The sequence below is a fragment of the Pundamilia nyererei genome, unplaced genomic scaffold (assembly GCF_000239375.1).
Source record: "Pundamilia nyererei isolate P.nyererei 1_Seehausen unplaced genomic scaffold, PunNye1.0 scaffold00053, whole genome shotgun sequence".
Taxonomy (NCBI): domain Eukaryota; kingdom Metazoa; phylum Chordata; class Actinopteri; order Cichliformes; family Cichlidae; genus Pundamilia; species Pundamilia nyererei.
In genome coordinates, this window is record NW_005187454.1 from 567,994 (window position 1) to 586,816 (window position 18,823).

The window sequence follows — 18,823 nt, forward strand, 5'->3', positions numbered from 1 at the left end:
ATACATATACTTTCACTCTCACATAGTTTTATTTTAATTTTTATATTTAATTATTTTTATTCTCATGTTTACACATATTTAACACACACATTGCAATATTGTCCTCTCTTATACATCTATTTGAATGTACATATTTACAAATTTTCATAGATGCATTTTCATTTACGCATTCCTACATTTTGCTCTCATTTACATGCATTCAATTCAAAACTGATTCATGTTTGTGGCTGTAATGTGACAAAATGTGGGAAAGTTCAAGGGGGCCAAATACTTTTGTTAGCCACTGTATGTTTCTACCTCTTCTTCTTTAAAGTATTACAAGAATAAAACATATCTGACAGGCAACAATAACCCTCACGTTAAGTGAAATTTGCATTGATTTTTCATTTAAATCATTTGATATTTCCAAGCCATTTAAAGGGTTAGGTGTTCAATCCAACAATTTAGTCTCTTAACCTGCGTAAGAACAATCTTTTTGAAGGCTCAGATGTGCCATACAGTGCTTGACTATGTAGTGAAACAAAGGCTCTGCTTTTACTTTGAAGACATTTTTACTGTAGCAGAATGCATGACGTGCTTTGCTTGACATGCTCAGCAAAAGTGTTGCTCTGAGCACTTCCTTACCTTGGGCAGATCTCCCTGTCATTCCAACCTTTTCCATTCATCTCCTTCTGTCCTTGAGCTCCCACAACACCCTAACCCAGCCTACACCTTCTTTACTGCTGGAATACACGAGAGTGATAAGATAAGAGACAGTGTGGAAATGAGGACACATCTGCTTTTGACAGACGAGGCTGTGTCATCCTCCTTTCTTTATCTGCTATCTCGTGCTCCTTACATTGAGGCCGTTATTCATCCACATCGGTCCTAATCATGCTCAGTTGCAAATAGCAATGAGATTTTCCCTTCTACCAGTAATGACTCATCCAGTACAGCAAATACATGCTGACAACATCCATCACCGCTGGCTCCACAATGCCATTTCTTATATTCAAAGCAGAAGTCCTCTTGATTAATGAACTCTTTGACTACTTGTCTTTCAGTGCAGTCTGCACTTTTGTGGAGGTTCACACCAGGCTGTGCATGCATTTCAGATATTAAAAAAAAAATCAAGGAAACACAATCTATTCATATCTATTTGATTTAACAACAGCAGCATCACAGGATGTCTCATTATCTGTCCTACCTTTGCCCAGAATTGACGTAAAAGCCCCACAGTCCTCCTTTCAAGGCTGCATTTTTTATTAAAAAATTTTAGATTAATGGATCTCAAATAGAGAACGATACTCAGGCAGAGAGTTATCAGATAATGGGATCTAACTACACCCTAAGAGCAGCAGGGCCCTAAGTGCCTAAAATAAGATCTTCTTTAATTCTGCATTAAACTCAATGCTGCAGACCGTGTGAGCTGCCCTATAGAAGTAGCTTTTTTTTAATCCAGTAACTTAAAAAAAAAAAGACCCTAACAGACCCCTAGCAGAAAAAAAAGATCTATTAGCACTGAGGTCTTTAAATCTGCTTTGAGTGAAATCTTTCAAAGTTCTTAAAACATATTTATCTTTATTTTGAATGTTTTTTTTCATAACTGCGCTTTTATGATCAGGTTTCTCACTATAGTTAAAATATGATTAACAGCAGGTTGTGAACCCAATATGGGCCTTGCCAATGCAATTGCCAATTAAATTATTGCACATTATTGGGATTTAAAAAAAATTGTATTTCATCACAACATTTTAAAACCAGTCAAACTGACATTGCAGTATGGTACAATTTAGATCTGACAGTGCTAATTTGTGTTTGCTGTGTTATATAGGATAAAGAATCTAAGCCTGCAGTGCCGCTGGCCATCTTTAAGTGCATTAATCTTTAAATGTGCAGCCGTCCACAGTCCTTTCGCCTGGCTGTTTTACAGAGCAGCTCAGACATGCATATGTAGAGTAGATATTAATATTGGGCCAGTCTCCTGCCTCCAATAAAAAGGATGCAGGATTCAAAGAAGGGAAAGGTAGCCATGCAGAATTTAAATTCATTACAGGGTCGAGGCTTTTTTGAAGTAGATAGCGGGATGCAGAGGCATGAACTGGAAAAGGATCAAGGCGCAATGTTAGATTCCTCACCACTTCTAAATGCATTTGCCAAAGACGTGGTTGATATGATACAAACGTAAAGGCAGCATAAAGCCCTGTCTTTTCAGTGCTTTTTGGAGGTTTGCCTGGCCTGTGCTCTGTGAAGCACTCAGTAAGGCTGCAGCCTCCTTTCTCATCTCCAGACAGATATAAACACTGAGCCACTGCCAGACGCTGTGAGCGAGAGGAAAAACATGATTTACTTTATCTAAAAAAATATTTCCCCAGCCTTCAAGACCTCTGGAATTTATGTACCATTGAATTTAATATAATACCACTGCACCTGCATGGCATAATAATAAGCAGAAGGAGTTCTGTGAGATTACCAAAGGAGCCAATATCAAATATACATGTGGCAAAAATAATTAAAAATTACAAGAGGACTGTTTAATCCATTCCTTAGCTTTCTGAATTCCACCAGTTTGTCTCTTCCTTACAAACACTCACCAGGTCACAGTGCAGCAGAACATTCAACATTCATCAAAGTGTTGCTTTCTGAAGCATGTATTTCATTACAACCTCCCTGCATCGACAACCTTATCTCCAGCGCACACTTACGGGAGCTGCTGCTACGTTGTTAATGGTTAATCGTTAATAACCTGAGATTGCAACTGTGCAAGAGACTTCAAAACCAAATAAATATCAATTTCCTCCCCTCCACAACCGTTTGGTTGAAGTATGGCATACAGTAGGTTCTAATTACAACATGCTCCTCTTTTCTGCTATCAATCCTGTTTATTTACATAGCACGCGGAAGGAAATTGGTCGTCTTTGGAACACAATGGACAACAGCTGCCCAAAGGATGGATGGTTAGAAACTACAGGAGAAGATAGACTGCGAGCATTAAGCCGGTGCAAAACCGCATTAACCACAACGACGATTTCATATCCTCATATTAAAGCGGCGCAAAGCCACAGAAATCAGACTCCATCGCTCTTGTGGTGCAAAACGTTTGCTTATTAACTCCTGAAAAACAAGTGCTTCACCAACTTTTTTTTTTTTTTTACAATCTTCCTTTTACAAAGCTGATAAAAAGCACCTGACACCACATAATTTCTATCAGTCACAAGCACTCACGGTGGAAGTAAGTAATAAAAAAGCCCCGAATGTGAATTTTAGCAAACTCTAGTTTGTTTTTAATCCCCATAAATCATGCTTATTCACCTCATATTTGTCTCCTGGTCACCCCCCCCACTCCCACCCCTGCAGTTGCTTAATGCCCCCCGTGTTTGAGAACCACAGTCATAAACCAACATGCTGTGAGGGAATGGGAAATGACTAAGTGCGTGATACAGCATGATACAATTATGTTTGCTTAAACCCAATAATAAGTTATGCGAAGTAGCAATACATTTCAGCTGCAAATGTACAGCACCTCCGGGGAATACCACGCCAATGAATCACAGCGATGCCACTAAGAGCTGGCAGCATTGTCTCTGGCTCAGTATGCATAGGCACTGTGTACAAGGTCATTGAGGGATATTCACCACAACATCTAGAGGAAACATCCATCTCACTTATCACTGTATGTGTCATAGTGAATAATCACATTATGATAAACGGCTTCTCTTCCGTTTGAACAAATAGAAAGTGTAGATACCGCCAGTGAATCTGAGTAAGAGAGTGCATGCTGTTTGCAGGCATACAGTAGATAATAAATGCACACACTCTCTCATACACAAAGAAATCTAAGCGGCGTGAGCAAGCTTGTAGAAGTTGGCTGTCATCTCTTCAGTTGCTATATTCCTTTATCCGGCGACTACTACTAAAAAAAATATATCACAGGCATTCTGCTCTACTTTCCACTGACTTCTGTAAATAACACTTCATGCAAAAAGCAAAAACCGGAGCTGCAAAATAAAACAAAACTAACAAATCTTCAGCTGCAGGTTGTCAAAGGAAGACGGAGGTGATACATCGGTGAAGGTGTGTGGAGCAGAAAGAAGAGAGCGTCGCACGGCGAACAAAATATGCTGAGGTGGCTTTGGCATGTGGAAGAGGGACGGATGGAGAGGAGGAAGCCTACGCGGAGGTGAGTGGGGTATGTTGCATCAATGACAGGCAAGTCTACTTCTGAGCAAGAACAGATGGGGAAGCAGATGAGGGAACCACTGGGGTGTCAGTTATCATCAGATATGCACCTAGGCATTGATGCAACTTCCTTTGTGAGTGCTGTTTCCTGCCCGGGTCGTGCCACTTCTGGGCCTGTAGTTCCCATATGGGCCATAAATGGCCCGTCAAGCTTCAATAACCGCGGCTTATCAAGTCATCTCTTGGTAAAGGTCCCTTTGATTGCTGACTAATGTTGTGGTGGGATGTTTATAGGTCAGGCCCACTCTGACCTTTAGTGCTTTAATTTCATCTTAATGAAGCAAAACAGAACATTCTGATTACATTATGCCAGTTTACAGAATAAACACACAAAGTTCCCACGTCTTTTATTACAAAAGTTTTACCTGTGAGCAGAGAAACTTTACTGGTAATATGATAGAAAGTTAATATTGGAGTTTATATTTGTTCTAAAACAATCATTGTAGTTGCTTCATTTTCGGAAAATCCTTAAAAGCAAATTCATAAGTAAAACTTAACACAGAATCACATACTGTAGTAGTAAATGAGCCCAAGCAATAAATAATGATTGTTAAATGATCATCAAAATCATCACATAAAGAAAGACGAGTTTTAAGATGCTGTTTAAACCAGAATGACATAGAAACAATGTGCTGCATAGCCGACTGGATAAACCCAAAGATGATCTGGAGCATCTGTGGCAAGTGAGACAAATGGGCCATAACAACAGCAAAAAACCCCAAAAAGAAACAAATTCAATTGTAACTTTGGGCACTTTGTAACAGCAGCCTGTCACAAACACACATTACTTTTCCAAACTGAATTGTGAATGTAGATTTTGATCCATCAGGCAGTACCATCTGGAAAAGATCTGACTGGAAACAGCTTCATTTGTCAGTGTGACTATGATCCCAAACACAGCGCCAATGCAGTAAAAGCACGTATGATTGGAAAAACACACAACACTATCAGCCATGGATTGACCTCCCCAGAGCCCGAACCACAACATTCCTGAAGCAATTTTGGATCATCTTGACAGAGAATGAAACAAAAGCCAGCCAGCATCCAAGGAAGAACTTTGAATATCCTTCGAGAAGCCTGTTTAAAGAAACTACAAGAAAGATTGTCTACAAGAGTTCAGGCTGTGTTAAAGAATAAAGGCGGTCATACTAAATACTGACTGTCATCAGTTATGTCTATTATAATATCAGTTTTCATCTTATTTTAAAGTGAACAGTGAAGTCTGGAGAGAAGAAGTGAAGGAGTATTTACTTGATTATATATTGTGTGGAGATCAGGGAAATTATTTTACTGCTATTGTCCAGATTAATAATATAATCTACAGTATTGATATTGCATTCAGATGTTTCAGAAAGACTAAGCCACAGGCTGATAGGAAACTGCAGGGTTGCAGAAAGTTTGCAGAAGTGAAACCGAAAGCACTCTGAGGAGCTGGTTAGACGAGGCTATGTGAATAACTAGGGTATTCAAATTGTCTGTTATACTTTTATATTCTTGTATTAAGCTTTTAGTAGAGGTTCTTGATTAAAACATTTATTTAGTAGATGACATATACATAGTTTCAGTTCGGTTATTACATATATGAGAGTGGCTTCTGTCTCTCTGTCTGGTGAGAGGTCAGGAGCTAGTCGACGAGGTGAAATAGGGTGCAATTGTGGTTAGCACACAGATACACACACACACACACTTAGTTAAAGAGAATCATTTATAGGTGGAAGTTTAATCATGTTTTGCTCGGGGTTGCAAAAAGAGCAGTTTGTCGCAGAACTGCTGCTGATGTGTCAAGATGATAAGCGAGCATCCGGCAGTGACAGGAAGTACCTGCCATGAAGCTAGAAGACAATGTTCTTTTTAAACTGTGTTAAAAGTCATTGGGGTTTTGATTTGACGTATCCATATATTCTGTCTGATGACGCATGAGGGGGTGTCAGTAAGTTCAATCCCTGATGGTATAAAAAATCTGTTTATGCTTTGATTAAGTCGAAGATTAATTCCTGTCTGCGTACAGAGAGGTCTTCCCACGCGTGTATTCATTAAAATCAATTGTTTGACCAAGATCTTCTGGACCATGGTTGTTTGTACTCTCCTCCTCAATATTTGAACCTTAACAATTGCTTACATTTATTGTCCTAATTGTAGAAGCATTGAATACACTGGAAATATCTGAATGTCATAATTATAAGCAAGACTTGACTTATTTGGCAAATTTTGGGAGGTTTGATCAACAGTTCTGTTGATTGTAGAGACATGTGCATTATTTCTTTGTGTTTTTCTTTTGACCAGTTTATGACTAAGAAGAACTGACGTGACAGCTGTCACAAATCTGAATAGCACATTTGGATGTGTTTACATTTCTTGCATCTATTTAGCTGTAAAGATCGAAAAGCATTCAGAGATGCTGTAGACTCAGTCTTCCTCATCTTCTTCCTTGTCCCTTTCTTGACTCTCAGGCAGCTTCCAGGGAACAAAGCTTCATCAGACACTGACGGCATGACAGGCTCAAATTAGGTGCCAATTACATCTTTTTGAGTTACTTGTTTGCCGTTAAACTTAAGCAGCAGGCAGACATTGGACTGAGACCCCCAGAAGTAATTTCATATCGCAAAATGAGCCCAGAGCCTGCAAGTAAAATAATTTTGAAATGCACAACATTTGAGCTACCTCTTTAATTACACTCACTCTCACATTTCACAGTGGTTGACTCGCTCTCACTTGTCGTAAGTGTGTATTTGCTCGACAGGTAATGCCATATTAGCCGGGCTGTCTTTTTATCCAGCTCTAACCAAAAGTGATTCTTACAATTTAAAAAAGGAAATGCAAAAAGGAAAAGGATTACCAGCTAGAAACCCTTCTGCATAATAACCGCCACTGTCCTGAAAAACGCTGTCTCGGTGAGAACCTCGCCTGGTGTTTTATCAGAACGCTTAGATCAGACTGCATAATTGAGTGATAATAAATTTACATGACATCCCTCTGTTCTAAAAAACATAAAAAGCAAAGCACAAAGGCAAAGGTGAGAGAGGACAGAGAAACCGCTTAGACCTTTTCAAGTTAAACATGACCTTACCAGCCGGTGTTGAACTCGACGTGAGCGTCAAAGAAGCCGACGACGGGAGCCGTGGCGGCGTTCCAGCCATGTATACGGGCCCGGATCAGACCCTCCCGCTTGCTGTTTCTCACAATCTTTACGAGGCCTGGGTAGCGTTTGTTCACATACTGATCCAAGTTGAATTTCAGCTCCACTGGAAGAGATTAGAGAGAGCCCTCCTTTAAAAGACACCCACATGACAACAGGAAATCATTAACAAGGTAGCTGTAGTCAGTGATTTTTAGCTTAGAAAATCCCTTCTTTCCCTTTTCAGAGTGTTTAACTTTTAGATTACACCTAAAGAGAAATAGTGATCACCAAATGCAATCAGTTATTCGTATTACTCACTAAAAAAGCCATTACTTTTCTTTACTAAGTACTCATCAGCAAGAGCAATCAGCAGCATTACTTTCTTAGCCAACCCAGCTCTGATCAAACGCATACCCCATCTACTCTGAGTTTGAAGCTTTATTCAGTGATTCATGAATGTGTGCTTATCAGTGACTGAGGTTTGCCAGCTCAGTCAAACAGAGAGACAGAGCCTAACAGAGTCCTGCTCATCCCACAGACAACTGATCGCGTTCTGGTGACTTTACATGTGGTCATGGTGCCTCCTGGTCGGTTACTTCTGCTAGGAGACCAAAGAAATCAGAAAAACATGATTATATACCTCCTTCTCACCTCCAGTGTGGTATGATGTACTACAAATGGGACTAAGGTACCCAGAACAAAGTCTGTGTGAGCTGAAAAGCTGAGCATACGAGAAATAAGACCCGAGGCATCAACAAGAAGAAGAGGGAAACATCTGGGATCCTGACACTAAATATGTCTACTTGTGCAGCAAGCAGTTTGTCACCAAGTCAAATATCCAGCTGGCAGTTTCAGTTTCCTGTACTCTCCAAGTTAAACTGAAGCATTTTCACATCAGCGTGTACTGGAGTGAAATTTGGATCAATTCAAAAGGCTGTGAAATACATCAGCTTTCTTACAGCTAACTCCACAATGTCCAATTCTGAAACTGTTGGGACCCTGTGTAAAAGGGAAATCAAGCCAAAATGCAATGAACTGCAAATTTCATCAACACATATTTTATTCAAAATAAAACTCAGAAAACAGATCAAGTCTTTAAACCGAGCAAAGGTACAATTTTAAGAAAAAATCTAAACTCATTTTGAATTTGATGGAAGCTGAGGGGACCAGCTGCTGGACTTTTAGACGAGGAATGTTTTAAGCTGGTGAAAGGATCTGACCGCAGGCGGGAAAGTTAAGCACTCAGATTCTTTTGGTACGAAGCCATGTGTTTGCTAAATCTGCACTATGCAGCAGTATGTGGTCGTGCACCATTGTCCTTTTGGTGCACGACAAGTCCTTTTCTTAAAAAATGCAGTACAGCACATCTAGATGCTTTTCTAGATGTGCAAGCTGCCAATTCCATAGGCATTAATGCACCTCCGATGAAGGACGCTTCTGAAATGACTGCTGGGATTAAGCTGGATGGCCTCTCTGCTCTTTAGTTTAGATGATTTGTGCATGTTTTTCAAAAACATGCAACTTCTTCTTTGCATGCAGGGCTTCAACCAGCTTTTTTGAATTTCTGGAAGTGTTCCTGAGCCGCTGCACTGATTTCCTCAACAAAATCATGCCTGTTTTTAATGTCTCTTGCACACAGAGATTACTCCAGATGATCGTAATCTCTTGATGATATTATAAACTGTAGATGATGAGATACTCAAAATTTTTACAATTTTTACTTTGAAGAATATTATTTTGTATTTTCTTCTTAGAAACTCTCGTCTTTAGGAGCATTTACTTCTCCAGCCTTTTGCTGCTCCTGTCCCAACTCTTTTAAATGTTTTTCTGCGATCAAATTCAAAACAAGGCAATAATTATTTTTTCATGAAATATTAAAATCGGTCAGTTTAAACATTTAATGTGTGTTCTGTGTTCTATTGTGAATTAAATATGTGTTTGTGAGATTAGTAAATCATTGCTTTCTGTTTTTTCACCTACATTTTACACAGAGTCTCAGCACTTTCATATGATAACATCTGCTATAACTACAGCTGTCTTGTGAATGTCTCTTTGTGTTATCAGATAAATGATATTTATATGAATAAAACTAAACTGAGTTGAATCATTCAGAACTTGAAATGACGTTTGAAACTTGAAAAAAAGCTCAGTTTTCTTCAGTTGTATTGCTTCCATTAGAGCATCTTTTAGAGGACAACGGTGGATTTGATGTACTCGTTAGAGGCTTATTCAAGACAATCAACTTGCAGCCATTGCTGACTTGCAATAAAGGGGATACCAGCAGAATATTGCTTACTTAAAACCATTGCAGGCTTTCTCAGCATCAAACCAAGGATACACTGAAGGTTTCAAAGCAGACAGAGCACAGCAATCTAAAACATTTAGTCTGATAGAAACTTGATCAGTGGAATCCAAAGCTTAAAAAGACAGACCAAAAGTGGGTACGCCATTAGAAGATCAATACATCAAGCTTTGATCATTGATACAGAATTGGCAAACCAAATACAGGAAGAATCCAGAAAGTCAAAGTTCTGTCAAAAGAAAAATGTCTGATAGTGGTCTGAGAGGACTAAACACAAGAAAGAGGTCTGCTTCAGAAGAACAGTAAGAACCCTCTGCTTTGCATCGTTGTGAATAAGGATTCATAATGAAGCAGAACACTGATTCCGAGCATACTAGAGCAGCGGTCCCCAAACGTTTTTGCACCACGGACCGGTTTATGCCCGACAATATTTTCACAGACCGGCCTTTAAGGTGTCGCGGATAAATACAACAAAATAAAACTAGTACCGGTACCGAAAAAAAGAAGATTTATTCATAACACACGTGAAAAGACCCAGGAAAACAGAGTTAATGATAAAAACGATAACAAAATAACGCTGAAAACCGATAAAAACCCCTGAAAACCACCTCGCGGCCCGGTACCAAACGACTCACGGACCGGTACCGGCCCGAGGCCCGGGGGTTGGGCACCGCTGTACTAGAGCATGCTTCCATTCAAACAAAAGGGGAGCATAGCTAACACAAGAATACTTATAACTCCTCAATCACGATGTCATAAGTCACTGGACACTGTGAACATCCACGGTCACCACTTCATGCATAATGGACCTTCCATGTGTATGGACATGTGCAGGTATACATATGTATATGTATACATATGTATATTTAGTGTGTACATGTGTGTGTAAATAGGAATAGTAGTGGTACAATAGCTAAATCAAGCTATATAGTTTATGTCTTCCATATTTCCAACCATATCCATAATCACATACTGTGTATGCTACCATTGTATATAGTGTATTATCTTACTTTTTTCATTGATTGTACGTATTTGTATTTTTGTATTTCCTTCTGATATCTGTACCTGAGCTGAGGTGACGCAAAAATTTCCCCGTTGTGGGATCAATAAAGTCTTATCTTATCTTGTCTTACTTAGAAACTCATCTTAAATTTTCCATTAATTGTTTCATTTAACTAGAAACTGCTGGAAAACATGAGCTTTTCCTTTAATATTCTGTATAGATGTTAATGTTGTGTATTTCTATTCTTGAGATCAAGTTAACGATTTCTATACAAGTTACTGTAGTCCTAAAGCATTCCTCATCGCAAGTCTTTATTCCAACTGGATTATAATATTGTCTCTGCTCTGCTCTCCTCTCACGGATGAGGCTGGCTGTCATCACTGGAAACAAAGTTTGATGGGTAAACAGCCAGTTGTGCAAATTGCTGTCTGTGTTTCGTCGGAGGATAGATGGCTGTTTGAGCTTCTCCTCTGGGTTACTGCTGAGCGCTCCACTTTCTGAGGGAGAGATTAATAAGGAAGCGTGTGGCACATCGGCTCTGAACAGCATCCACACCTAGCTTCTGACTTCAGCTAGCAACATAAATCAGCCGGTGAAAGTATAAAAAAAATGGCAGTCTAATCCCCTGTGTGTCATTGAGGAGACATAGTGAAGGATTGTCAGGAGTCTTTTTCTAGCTGAAGGTCTTAACATACAGTGGTGACTGCTGCAGGGAGAGAGGGTGAATTTGCTGGTATCCTACTGGCCCTCGAAGAGACAGAAAAAAAGCATGAGCATTTAACACTAAATTAACCTGTAATCCCACAGACTGCAGTACCTGCAGACCCCTGAGGCTCTTTCCCATCATTTTAATTTCCATGATTTTGTCATTTAGTTCCCAATGACTTCATATCATTCGTTTCTAGTTCTATTTTACATATTGCTTTTTAAAAGTACCAGTATGTTGAGGTCCTAGGGGAACCCAGTCAAAAGTATGTAATTTTGGAGATTTAATAGATGCCCCTCATATTTGCCACGGGTCCTAGCTAAAGAAAAAAGAAAGGAAAAAAAAAGGTATTTTTTCATTTTGTAGACAGATACAGATGCATTAGATACAACTTCCCTAATAGACAATTTGCAAAATTGTCTAAGCTAAGCTAGATTAATGGTGTTGAAGTCCACGTGAACACTACATCAGGTAAGTAAACAATCAGACAGAATTTGAATGACCATTTATTACTGTAAATGTATTTAACAAGGGTGCCATGGTAACAAACTTTGAAGGCATACTGGTAGTTTGTACTTATATTGCAGCTTTGCCCCTGCTCTTATTTTGACACCGTGGTACTTTTGCCACTACTACAGCTACTACAGAGCAGTCATCCGAAGCATTTTCTGTAAAAAAATTACCTTTTAATATTTGTGACTGTGATGACATACATCTTTTCTGTGTTTGTAGTTGTGGCGGGGCGTGGTCTGAGAGATGGATGCACCTGCACAGCATCTGCAATCCCACCTTTCTGGCATAAAAAGCTGTGCTGTCTGTCTGTGGTTGTTAGAGATGGTGATGTGTGCGGCTGGAAAGCTGCAGCCACTGTGTGTACAGCATCCAAGTTAATAAGTATGCTGAAAAGCATTGAACTGTCAGGTCTGCTGTGGGTCATTTACAGCAGTAAACTATTTGAGTACCTCCTCTGCTGATGACACATATGAGGTGGTCATTTAGAACATTCATCCTGACAGGTTGAGATGATGTCGATTAATTTGAATCAAAATCAGCTTCTACTGTTTGATATTTTCAAATCACTCAAATTAAAAGTCAAGAGAAAAGTCAACGATTTTATGATTCTTTTCCCCCCTTTATAAATCGGTAATGATGTGCACCATGGTGGTGTAGGTAGGTAAAAAGGTCCTAATCCAACATCAGGGCCTTTCTGGGTGTAGTTTGCATGTCATGTTCTTCCTGCGTCTGTGTGGGTTCTTTCCAGGTACTCTGGCTTCCTCCCTCAGTCCAAAGACACGCAGTTAGTGAGGTCAGGTTAATTGATGATTCTAAATTGGCACTGTGAGTGCAAATGTCTGTCTGTCTCTCTGTTCCAGCACTGCGACACGCTGGCGATCCGTCCACGGTGTACTCGTCTCTCACCCTGTGGAAGCTGAACTCTGAATAAGATAACAAATGGATGGATGGAAAAGGTAACAATTAAGGAGCACTGTTACGAACTTGTATGTCCATGTGTTTGTTTGTGCAGGTGTTGTGTTTTTTCTATGTTAATTTAGCTGTGCCAGGGCCCTGTTCCGATTGGTGCGTGGATATACTGCCCCGGCGTGATTGGATCCAGCTGGAGGACCCGCCCATTAAAAGGAGGCTGGAGTGCTACAGCGGGAGAGGTCCTCGCGTTTCTCCTCATCACCCAGCAGTAGTCCTGTGGTAGCCGCTGGCTGCAGTATACGCTTAAAAGTTGTGGAAGTGGAGTGGGTAGGGGTGAGCTGCCGTTTCTTTTGATCACCCGTTTTCTCCTGTTTTGAGTTAGTTAAGGAGGTCAGACTCTGTCTTTATTTTTGACTTTGTTTTGGTAAGGTCAGGGGTGCGGGATTTGTGTAGGTTTGTTTTGTTTATTGTTTTGGCCTTGGCTCACCCTGAAGTGTTGACACTCCCGTTTTGGTTCTCTTTATTCACATTGTAAATAAATCACCTCACATCTAACGGATTTGTTTCATGTGACTGCTTGGGTCTTGGGGGGGAAGCGAGTGCCTCGCTCATGTTATGGCCTGGCCCTAGACGGGTCGTAACAAGCACCCACAGAAGAGGGAATGTGTTTGACATTGACTTCCTGTGGTCTCTGCTCACTGCTAGTCACTTTCTGTGTTGATACCCCTTTAATGTGTCCCAAATGGTAAGAAGCATCCCATCCTGCAAAAGCTGCACTTATTAAAGTTTGACTTTTTCTCTTTCATCTACTTTTTATCCAGCTCTTTAAAGGATCACAAAGGGATGGATACACATGAAAACGTTGTGGGAATTTAATAATAACATCACGTAAAATAATTTATGAACTATAAGGTTTGTAGGGTTCATCTTATTGAATTTAAATCAGTCACTGTTAGAAGCTGCATTGTAAAGCACCTCAGCAGCTTAGTTCTGATTGCACCCATAGCAGGTTTCGGACCTGTGCAGTGAGGCTCCTTCATCATCAGTCTACCCTGCAGCTACAATACAATAAAAGCTATTAGGGTGTAATAATTACTAGGCTTTGCTGGAAAGAAGAGAAGTTATGGGGCTCTCTCTGATCCTTGCAAATAAAACGCTGGAATGCATCCATCGGAAGAGAGTTATGGAGCTGGGAATACATTTTAAAGTACTGGCAATGCAACATGGCAGAGGATAACTATCCATCATACTGTGAATTTAAATGAATACATACTGTGCAAGGAACACCATGAATCCCTGGAAGTCATGGGAGGTTATAGAGTGCTGTGTTAAGGGTGGATGATGAAGTGTTACTGAACATTCTTTTTAAAGCCTGAACATTCACTCCTTCCTGCTGTCCAAAGAGATGTCTAACTGGCAGTCTATTAAAATTAACCCCCAGGATTTTCTCCTCCAATAAGACCAGCCTCAGAACACCTCTTAATTATGTTTTTGTCTGGCGAAGTAAAATGATCACCTTCAGAGGAAAGAGATTTACTTGTGCAACACAAACCACAGGCCACATTCTTTTAACTCTGGATTTATTGACTTGTCTCCGACACTGATCCCTGAACAGGCCAGATATCGATCGCTTTCATCAATCATGAGCAGAATAGTAAAGTTACCTAATGGGTAAACTGGCTCACCACAAGTAATGTGATGATGGATTAAATATTAAAAAAGGAATCATGTGCTTGTCATCCTGACACGAAAGCTTCCAGGTGAAACGCTGCGTCAGAGTACAGTACAGTTCGTCACTGTAAGTGGAAAACGTTTTTGTCAACACGCTTCAGAGTTGCAGAAATGATTTGTGCCGCGGCATGTCAGCAATATTGAGGTCACCCACCTCTCACGCATTTATTGGGAACAGCATGACAGTAAACTGGTTGGTGTTTGATCTTTTCCTCTTCTAACGTACCTGATCTTAATGTCTGTGCATCTGCTTCATTTTAAATTCTTATCGCTCAACATCTTGCTTGATTTTCTCTGAATAACTGACAGATAAATTGCTAGAGATACTGTACAGCTTGTTTGCTGCAAGCAATGACTGAAAGCTGTAAAAGTTGTAGCAGGCAAAATGCTTTTTGACATTGTTAGGGGAAAAAAGTCTACGCTAATCTTTCAATATACTGGAAGTGAAATTAGAGGGAACTAGAGTCCTGTAGCTACTCTAGGCTCTGTTATCTGGATTTAGAAAGCCTAGCCAGTTTTATCAGTCCAGACTAAAAGGGTAAAAAGGTTAACACAGGAAGTACAACGTGGTGGTGCGATGAGCCAGAGTTCCCCCTGAGAGAGCAGGATTGCAATCCCAGGTTAAACCTGTAACGCCTGAACCATGAAACAAAGAACATTTACATTTTTTAACTAAATTGTTTCTTGAACCTTCTATGAAAAAATAAATAAATAAACATCAATTTGCATATCTGAGTTTTAGTTGGAATCATTTCTGCATGTATTGCTTAAAAATTTGTTAAAGATTTTTATTGAGCAATTTCTTCATGTTTTTGTCAGGAAAAGAAAAATTAAGCTGATGACACAGACGTCTCAAAGACTCACACAAGATCACGTCTAACACTTGGGTGAGACTAAAGTCAGGCATATGACTTATTTTTAAAACAGGAAAAAAAATCCATGCACACCTTCACCACCATGTGTTATATAGGACAGTTTAATTTAATTTTTTATGTTCCAGAACTTAGAAAAATTATGGAAACTGGGTGGCGCTTACTTAAGATAACTAAGTTAGAGCAACGTATTTATTCTGAGTAGGGCTGGGTAGCATGAGGAAAATCTAAAATCACAATATTCTTTGGCTATATCACGACACACGATGTATATCATGATGTGCTTAAATAACATTCAAATACAAATGTTATTTTGAAGCATATAGTGCCTAAACATGCACTGGTATACTCATTCAAATTGACCACTCCATATTTGTTTTCTACTTTGAATACAAAAAATCTGAATGAATTAAAAAAAAATTTTAACCATCAGCTGCACACAGATGTTTTCACAAATGGCAGTATTGCCACAGTAAATCTCTATCTGTGGTTTTAACAAACAAATAGCAACAGTAAAGGACATCAAGCAATAATTCATGAGACAAAATAAAACAAGTGAAATTACAAAGGTGCTCTTTTTTTGATTGTAACATATAAGAATTATAAGACAAAAAAATGTAGTGACCTCAAACCAAGAACAGTCACAGGCGTCACAGCTGGTTTACTTAACGTTTTCTGTGTGGGGAGACGTTGATATGCAGAGTTTAAAACAGTGATAACTTTGCAATGGATGACTTTTCAGCTGGTGGAATAAATTTGCTACCTTTTGCAGCAATAGTTTCAACAGAATACAACACGCATGGCAATTTATACTCGACGGTTACAATAAAACCATTTGAACCATCATACTTGGAAAAACCTGCGATACATCGAGTAAATTCGATATATCGCCAACCCCTTTTTCTGAGACTATTAGATGCAGTTAATAAAGAAATGGAGTTCTGCATTGTGCGAACTTCTAATTCGTATATTTGTTTCAAGCCTTTGCTGGTGGGAGGAGCTTAGAGCAGAGAAAGAAAAGCTGCAGGAGGAAGGCTGTGTATCTATTTTTCTAGATTTCTGCTTCCTGCTGCAAATTTAACCAAAGAAAACTCTTGTTCCTTAATTATTTCTGCAAATGAGGACTCAGTTCCATTCAAACAAAAAGAAATATATTTAATTGTATATTCAATTGAATGTGCATTTTCTTTGCCTAATTAATTGTCTGTGAGAGGAATTTCTTGCTCTTTGCTAATGAGCATGCCGTCTGTTCTGAAGAATAAATCTGATTTAATGTATGCAACGTTTAAAGCAATTCAGTATTGACTTGAAATGTATATTACAAGCTGTAATCAACATGGCTTTCAGTTTATATCGTGTTTTCATTATATGAATCATTAAGTTGTCAATTTATGATGGTATCTGCTGGAATTTAATACCGTAGGCCTCATTGAGTCTTTCCTTGCTACTCGCATTATGAACAGCTATGAACTGGAGTCATCCTGACTGACACACACAGCCACAGCTCATCAATGGGGAAGGGTACATTTAGTACAGCACACTAGAAGCAGTGCTACCTGTCATCAAACAAATGTCACAGTGAAGAAAATGTGTCGCTGTGGCATGGCAAACATGTTTCCTGTGTGTGATTTTTTACTCCAGGAGTGGCTGTGCCTCAGTTCATTTCACTGAGTTTTACTTAAACGAGCAGGGACAGTAAGAGGCAGCCACTAAAGGTCAAACAGTCCAGTCTGCATGTTAATTTTCTAATGTCACAGCACCGCAACTCCCAAGACACCGCTCGCACATCTGCACAAATTATCATCAGTGTTGGTAAACATACACTAAGAGAAGCTGATGGATGCGATAATGACCTGAAACTGACCTTTCATTACAGATGAACGAGGCACGTGGTCAATTAAAGCACAGTGCAGTCACATGCTGTTAGTCATGTAGTGTGATGTCTGCAGACTAACGTTAACCTCTTTTACAGCAGTTTTAATTTGTCCGTTTTCAGCAGAGACAACTTTATTGTGACAGTTTTGACAAGCTTCCATTCCTGCAGTGGCCACGATTCTGGGGTGAAATAACTTGGAAAAGAATGCCGGCTTTATGTTTTGCTACTTTACGTTTGAGCCAGCATTCATTACTTTTTTGCTGAACCGTGCACATGGACCAAAAAGCAATAAAGATGAAGATAAAATCAAAAGAGTGAGTTGAATACTGGTAAAACTACAGGACTGAAGGGAAATGTAATGTTGAATCCATGCAATGCTTTTATCAGTCAAAATGAGTGATTATGAATGGATAAAAACATTGTAAACCCAGATTTTATTACTTCACAAATACATAATTGATTCCCTCTTTTTTCCTTTTTCTTTAGGTAATTGCTTCAAAATTAGATTTTTGAAGGCGTTCTACACGTAGCCATGTACTTAAAAATGCAACCTAATTATGTATTTGTTTTGCAAATGCTGCTGACTGACTGGCTGCATTAATGTGTCCTACACTCTTTCAATGAGAACCTTAAAGAAGAGACAGCTAGCACAGGCAGGTACTGGACCAGAAACAATCGCACTAGACAAAACAGCAAGTGGAGACTGTGACATGACCAGAACTTGCATTACCGGTGCCTTTCAAATGGCTGCTTTGAAGATGTTGACCAGGTCTGTGACCATTCACCAACACTCGCAGTGTTCAGAACAACTTTGGCACAAAAGATGGTGACAAAAACCTGCTACCAGGGCCATCAGTTTGCAATTGAATGTAGTCAAGTTGGCAACTACTTGCAGCTGTTTATAATAATGTAGTAATAAGCTATAATAAATCAGGAAAAGATCTGTGCTGGAAAACCTAAGATGCATGAGAAAATGACCAGAATACAGCCAGCAGAGCTGAGTCCCCTACTGCAAAGAAACACATAGACGCTTGGCACAGCTGACTTGGATTTATTGAAATTTTCTGGCAATCTCTCTTCCTCTATAAATTGGACTGCAATTATGTGCAGGCGACCTGCACAATCCCTTTGCAATTAAAAGTGGTTACCAGGCTGGGTATCGTCACTGATTCAACTCTGATTCACAAGGTTCCGATTCGATTCAATTTCGACTCAGACAGTCAAAAATATTATCATTGTGATCATTTATCATTACATATCCATATTTTATATGTATATATAAAAACAAAGCTGACACTCGTGAGACTTCACCATAGGTTTGAGCATCACAGCAGGTGCCTTTGTGTCAAAGTAACTGAAGATAAAAAAACATAAAACATGAAGATTTTTCTGGCCTGGCTTTCTATGGCAGATAACCGCCTTAAAAATATTCTGCAGTAGAAGAAAAACTGAGGAAAACCATGAATCAACATACAGTGGGGCAAAAGAGTATTTAGTCAGCCACCGATTGTGCAAGTTCCCCCACCTAAAATGATGACAGAGGTCAGTAATTTGCACCAGAGGTGCACTTCA

The 18,823-nt window shown here is 39.4% G+C and overlaps 1 protein-coding gene across 1 annotated transcript in view; it reads right to left on the minus strand.

Annotated features, from left to right (window-relative positions):
* Nucleotides 1-18,823, minus strand: part of galnt9 (polypeptide N-acetylgalactosaminyltransferase 9) — a 105,811-nt gene that overhangs the window by 56,028 nt on the left and 30,960 nt on the right. Inside the window, exon 4 of the mRNA XM_005733571.1 lies at nucleotides 7,286-7,460. Coding sequence (XP_005733628.1) covers nucleotides 7,286-7,460 — 175 coding nt within the window. The remainder of the gene's footprint in view (nucleotides 1-7,285; nucleotides 7,461-18,823) is intronic.